Source organism: Panulirus ornatus, chromosome 59 (assembly GCF_036320965.1).
Source record: "Panulirus ornatus isolate Po-2019 chromosome 59, ASM3632096v1, whole genome shotgun sequence".
Taxonomy (NCBI): domain Eukaryota; kingdom Metazoa; phylum Arthropoda; class Malacostraca; order Decapoda; family Palinuridae; genus Panulirus; species Panulirus ornatus.
The window spans coordinates 1,366,049-1,373,054 of record NC_092282.1 but is presented as its reverse complement, the minus strand read 5'-3'; the positions used below and the strand labels follow the sequence as shown (position 1 = coordinate 1,373,054).

The window sequence follows — 7,006 nt, the reverse complement described above, 5'->3', positions numbered from 1 at the left end:
GTTGTAAAGCACTCCCAAGTATTTAGGTCATTTACTCAGGCATATGTTTTTCACTTATTTTGACATGCAATCTTGACTGAACATGTTAATTGCTATTGTTTTCGTCTCAATGTAATCTTGTCAATAACGTTATTCATGAGATGTGAATATAACTGATAGGCAAAGAACGAAACTAACTTTGCTTAGCCTACTTTTATGGTTTAATGGTCATAAGTAAAGGCGATGAGTATTGAAGCTCATGTTTCATAACTGCCGTGAATGTGTGGGAGAGAGAGGGGTTCCAGGTTGGTCACATCACGGGGATTGGCAAGTGGTATGTATGGTTTGCTGTCGAAGTTGATGTAAAAACGCCAGATAATCTAATAAAGTCAAATCAATATATAATTTTCATGTTTTTTTTCTTGTACAAGTTTACCAAGTTTGTCATGTTGACCTAAATACTTCTGGTTCTATGATGGTGTCCCTAGAATAACAATGTTCAAATAACTGGCTGCATAGTCATGACGTGGCCATGGTTATCCAGTGAAAGATCCGAAGGCAGAGTTTGCAGTCTTTAGGTCCATTACAATGCCAGTTGGTGACTGGCAGAGCCTCACCAGGTTAAGTTGGGTGGAAAGGGAAGGAAGTATTGATGAATGAGAGGTAAACGTTTGCCCACCTCAGAGAACAACTCCGTATACAGTTTCATATATAAATCAGTGGGTTTAACGGAGCGCCCTACCTTATGGCTGTGCAGCGGTTTGGCCGTACCAAGTTCATGTACTGATTCAGGGGAGGTGAGGTGGAAGTTAGGCTACGAGGTATGTCTGTCAACGTTAGGAAGCCTCTGGCAGTTGATGACGATGTGATCATTTGTATAATTTATTTTTCTGGTGAGGTGACTCTTGCAGGGGAAGGGAGTCTGTTTAAACCACAGCTCTTTCAGTTTCGTACACCAGTGGCTGATGTACTGTTTCAGGTGTTGTAGCTTAGTGGAAGAGTTAAACAAGTCCTTCACGAATTATTTTGTTACGGAGGCCTTGTGATGGTTGGTGATGTGAAGGCCAAGTTTCAGAAGGCCCTATGATGATTGGTGTTGATGTTTTGCAGGATAGGTCCCAGAGAGCCTTGTGATTGTTGTTGTGATGAAGGCCACTTCTCAGAGGGCCTTGTGATTGTTGTTGTAAAAGCCAATTGTCAGAGGGGCTTGGGATGAAAAGATGAGAGCCTCGATATGGTTTTTGTTGTGAAGTACAGTTCTCGTTGGAAGACTATTTCATCATTTTATAATCAAATTATTAAAAGGCTGATATATTATTGGGCAAACCCTAACATAGAAGAGGACGTGAGAGAACGGCAGGTGTTTCTGATAGGCTGATTAGACACGAATGTTTATGTAAAGAAAACGGAAAACTTTCAATTCTGAGCTTCCATATTCCTTGGGAGGTACTGTGGTTATACAGCATGAAGTCTTTGACCAGAGTACATAAGGGAATTATTTGGTCAGCAACATTTCCGACCGCTCTCTACTTCCCAAAAGCTTGGACGGTAAAACTTGAAAAGGATCGAGTCGTTGCGGGTGTTGTGACCAGCTTCATCACATCCGACAGGGGATCTTATGTAAGCGAAACACATGACAACAGCAAACGAAGTATGGTGACATAACCCAATGTTATGCAACATGTCGTCTTATTGTTTGTTCGTTATATATGTAAACCCTCAGAAAATATTGTACCTAGAGCCTTTCAGGTGCATACTTGTGTGCTTATATATATATATCGGCGCCCACTGCTAAAAGTAAAGGATTACTTCAATGAAGCACGTTACTAATAGTGGAGAGAAGCCGTATTACTGCTCACAGTACCCGAAAGTCCTCTTTCATATGGGTAATTCACTAGCAAATGAATGTTCATACAGAAGGAAAGCCATACGAATGTTCACAGTGCCAAGCCTTCTAGAGAACTCAGTGATGCACATGAATATTCATATAGAGAAACGATACTTCACATTGCCAATGGAACCTCCCTGAGTAATCATTTGATGCAGCACATGGTTACTTTAACAGTAGAGCACCCATTTACATGTTTACATTGCCAAAAGTCCTCTAGGATAAATAGTAAAGTTTGTGCACGGAATCATTCACACAAGAGGGAACGCTGTACAGTAGAGAAGCCACATGAATATTCACAATGCCAAGAGGCATTCTTCCTAAAGATTAATTTAGTAAGGTGTAAGAATATTCACTCAGAAATCGTATGAATGTTTGGAATACTAAAAGGCCTTTTCCCTGAAGAACCATTTAATGAACCATTTGAATGTTTGTACATGAGAAGCCTCACAAATGTTCACATTAACAGAGGTCCATCTCCCAGAGAAGTATTTTAAAGAAACATATGACTATTCATACAGGAGAGAAACCATATGAATATACAGTGTCAAAAAGACCTGCCAGAGGGGTAACATTGTTGAAAGATTTTCAACCACCCTGTGACTCACTTCCACTTTCATGGTTCCATTCGCTGCTAAGTCCACTCCCAGATATCTAAAACACTTCTCTTCCTCCAATTTTTCTCCATTCAAACTTACAGTCCAATTAACTTGTTCCTCAACCCTTCTCAACCTAATAATCTTGCTTGTATTCACATTTACTCTCAACTTTCTCCTTTCACACACTTTTCCAAACTCATTCATCAACTTTTGCAGTTTCTCACTTAAATCAGCCTCCAGTGCTGTATCAGTGAACAACTGACTCACTTCCCAGGCCCTTTCATCCCCAACAGACTACATATATATTATCCCTAGGGACAGGGGAGAAGGAATATTGCCCACATATTCCTGTGTCGAAGAATACGACCATGAGAGGCAAGAGCGGGTTGCTGTATACCCTCCTTTTCCATATATATTCCCAAATGAAAGAACACAGCAAGGAGCCAGGTGAGGATTTTTCCCTCTGAGGCTCTGCCATCTGTTCTTGACGCAACCTCACTCAAGGAGGAAATGGCGAACATGTGAATTGGAACTATGTAGTATACTAAACCAGAGCATGTGAAACATCTGGGTTAAACCATGGAAAGGTCTATGAAGCCTGGATGTGGATAGGGAGCTGTGTTTTGGTACATTACACATGACAGCTGAGAATGGATGAGAGCAGATGTGGCCTTTCTCAGTATGTTTCCTGGTGCTACCTTGCTGATGCAAGGGGTGGTGATGCTGTTTCCTGTGGGGTGGAAATAGATGAAGACAAGCAACTATGTGTATATATGTATATGTCTGTGTATGTATGTATGTGTGTATATATGTATATGTATGTGTATGTATATATACAAGAATATGAGTGGATGGGCCATTCTTTGTCTTTTTCCTGGTGCTACCTCACTGATGCAGGAAACAGTGGTTAGGTATAATAATAAAAATAATAATCTATGTACACTTTAGCCTAAGCCATGTACAAAATTTATCAAACAGTGATTAGGTATAATAATAAAAATAATAACCTATGTACACTTTAGCCTAAGCCAGGTACAAAATTTATTGACTAACCCACAGGGAAGGATGAACAGCTGAGTTGACTGTATAACTAATACCATTACCAGGATTTGAATCTATGCACTCAACCCCAGGCAGCCTGTGAATGCATCACACTCTGCAGTGGTTTCTCTAGTTGTCGTGTGTGTTTTTGCATAAATTTCACATCACAGCGTATCACTTTCCCTAATCAGATTAAAACGTGCAGAATGCTTCAAGCTCATCAAATTGCATTAGATTTCCTAAAGATATACAAGATATATATCTAACAACAAATTTATTCAAGTGTAAACAGTTTTATCGTAAATGAAATAATACCACTTTTAAAGACATGAATTGCAAAAGTTCATACTGTATTTCTGGTGTATGAAATTAACACAGTTAATGTCAGTCGAAATCCAAAAGTTCAAAGAATATCTTCCCAAATCCAATTAATATTTCTTGTATATTAAATATCTTTCTTCCTTTCATGGTAGAATCACATATAAAGATCATCAGCAGCTTAGAAGCACACTATTATTTTTCATTCTCATCAATTTGGTTTCACATGACATCTAAAAAGTCTTATTATTTTCATTTCAACAGAAAAACCAATTACAAGGTAAATAACTATTTCTCATTTACTGTACACCATACTATATTACTTAACTGATCCCTCCAAGTTTTTTTACCCATTATTATAACACAGCACTTTAAAGTCTAAACACTTTCCTTTCTTCCCTGTGTATCTGAGAGTGAGGTAAAGCTGAATTAGCTATGTCACACTACATTATTTTATCATCTTCTATCTCCAGAGAGGAAATCCTGGGAGTATTTCTTATCTCCAATGAACATTGCTAGCTTCAGAACAGCATCTACAGAAGGCTCATACAGTAACTCGTCATCACAGTCATGGACCTCAGCTTGGACTGTAGAAAATGAAAATGTATATAGTGATTAGCAGCAGTTTACTCACTTAAAAACTGGCAAACTAGTTTATTTCATTCATACTCAAATAAACGTATTTCACAGAATTTTCCTCAAGATAAGCTTAAATTCTTCACAAGTCTCTCTTCTAATAATCATACTTATGTTGTATTACTCAAAAGTTCAAATATTATTTACTTAGTAAAGCAATAGTATCCCTAGCCTGATGTAAAAGTAAATAATATATCACCCTTAGACCATATCTTTAAAATCAAAGACCAAATACCTTATCTTACCTAAAATATAATCCACAGTTTCTGAGAAAAGAGAGGGTTTATGAGAGCGAATGAGGTGTTCTCGCACTACACACTGTAAATGTACCAAGGTATCCAAAAGGTCATGGGTGTGGGCAGGCTGTAGGGCTGGTGAAAAGCGACAGACAATATCTCTTCCACTAATCCCTGGTCGCTCCATGACCAAACTGAGCACTGCACCTAAAAGGCGATCTAACACACGCCTGTTAAGAGTGCCATTCAAACGAACCCATGGTCGCACTGCTACACTGATCTCCTCATAGTCTGTGCTAAAATAAAAAAGAAAGCCTTTGAATGATAGAGTTTTCTCAACAGTAATCAATTTAGTGCAAATGTTATCTATCTGTGTATGTTCCTGAGCTAAGCTGAGAATGTAGCACTAGCAAAAATACATAGGAATGCACATAACAACAGAGTATTTGGTCCTTTCAAGGCTGTAAGTGATATTAACCAAAAACAGGGCTTAATGAGAAGCAAGTAGAAAGCAGAGGGATTATGATGGAATTTATCTCATAAATGAACAATCATCCCATTTTATCACTACAGTAACACCAATGAAGGGGATGACAACACAAATGTCTTCAATCATGCACAATTTTCAGCAGAACTAGAAAAGAACTAATAAAAGAGGAGAAGGTAAGTTATTTTATATTTTATTATACTTAGTCGCTGTTTCCCACATTAGCAAGGTAGCGCAAGGAAACAGAGGAAAGAACAGCCCAACCTACCCAGATACACATGTATCTACATAAACATCCACACACGCACATATACATACCTATACATTTCAAAGTATACATACATATACATACACAGATATATACACATATACACATGTACATATTCATACTTGCTGCCTTCATCCATTCCCGCTACCACCCTGCCACACATGAAATGGCACCCCCTCCCCCCACGCATGTGCACGAGGTAGTGCTAAGAAAAGACAACAAAGGCCACATTCATTCACACACTCTCTGGCTGTCATGTGTAATACACTGAATCCACAGCTCTCTTTCCACATCCAGGCCCCACAAAACTTTCCATGGTTTACTCCAGACGCTTCACATGCCCTGTTTCAATCCAATGACAGCACATCGACCCCGGTATACCACATTGTTCCAATTCACTCTATTCCTTGCATGCCTTTCACCCTCAATTTACATGTAATCCAATAACGCTCTCTGGCCATCTCTCCTACTTACATATACATATCACCAGTCCTTTTTCAGCACACAAAACTACAAGCTCTTCACCATTTCCAATTACAACACTGATCACCCCATGTACACCAATTATACCTTCAACTGTCACATTACTCACCTTTGCATTCAAATCATTCATCACTATAACCCAGTCTCGTGCATTTGAGCTGCAAACACACTCACTCAGCTGCTCCCAAAACACTTGCCTCTCATGATCTTTCTTCTCATGACCAGGTGCATAGGCACCAATAATCACCTATCTCAATACCAAACACAAGTGGGCTATATCATCAAATTTCAGAAACATGGCAAATATGCAATACTATAAAATGTAAACTGATACAGTACAACACAAAAACAGTAGTCCTTACACATTCTGACGTTGTTTGATGGTTTTCTCCATTTCTTTTGATGCCTCTTCATCACGCCTGTACTTCTTCTTACGCATGGCCAGAAAGGAGTGGATATGGCGCACTGCAGTCTTTGCTCCTTCACCACATTTTTCACCATCTCTTGTTTCTTCTGAGAAGTCATTTATCATCAGATCATATCCATAAGTTAAAACTGGATCTTTTAAAAGGCAAATATGGGTTAGTGAAAAGCAGAAAACACATGAGTCTTTGGTAACAAGGGAGATTGATAAGGATACATATGGAGGGGGAATATGTGAATGAATATTTGTGCAAACAGATATGGTTGATAAGATGGTACACTTTTCTTCAACTTCGTAAGTGATTTCACTCAAGGATATTTCATTTTTTGATACCACTCAAAAAATATGGAGTGGGTTTCATGTGTTGTGGTAAGCACCTAGAAAGCTCAGTGCACCCTTTCATCCAAAAGGTAGAAACATTAGGAAGTAGTAGGTAAGAATATTAGGAAGATGTGGTCAGTAGGAACTTCAGGTAGGAGCCTCTGTAAACACTGCACTAGAATTGCCATTTGTTGGTGGCCTGTTAAGGATGAGGCACTAAAGGCTAAGAAGCAGCAATTAAGAGTTCACTAGCTATGGAGGCTCCACAGCCAAGGCCACCCCCTTGAGGGAGTTCCACAAGGGAACAGGCATCAGATATACAGACA

The 7,006-nt window shown here is 39.0% G+C and overlaps 1 protein-coding gene across 4 annotated transcripts in view; it reads right to left on the bottom strand.

Moving 5' to 3' along the window:
* Nucleotides 1-2,260: 2,260 nt before the first annotated feature.
* LOC139767262 (general transcription factor 3C polypeptide 1) overlaps nt 2,261-7,006 on the bottom strand; it is a 65,309-nt gene continuing 60,563 nt past the window's right edge. For 2 of the 4 annotated variants that reach the window (XM_071696425.1, XM_071696427.1), the window contains 3 exons: nt 6,298-6,448; nt 4,707-4,993; nt 4,145-4,412 (listed from right to left, as the gene is read on the bottom strand). In XM_071696425.1, coding sequence (XP_071552526.1) covers nt 4,282-4,412; nt 4,707-4,993; nt 6,298-6,448 — 569 coding nt within the window. In that variant the 3' untranslated portion in view covers nt 4,145-4,281. Of the gene's footprint in view, nt 4,413-4,706; nt 4,994-6,297; nt 6,449-7,006 lie in introns of all 4 variants that reach the window. The other 2 variants (XM_071696426.1, XM_071696424.1) reach the window with 2 other exon arrangements.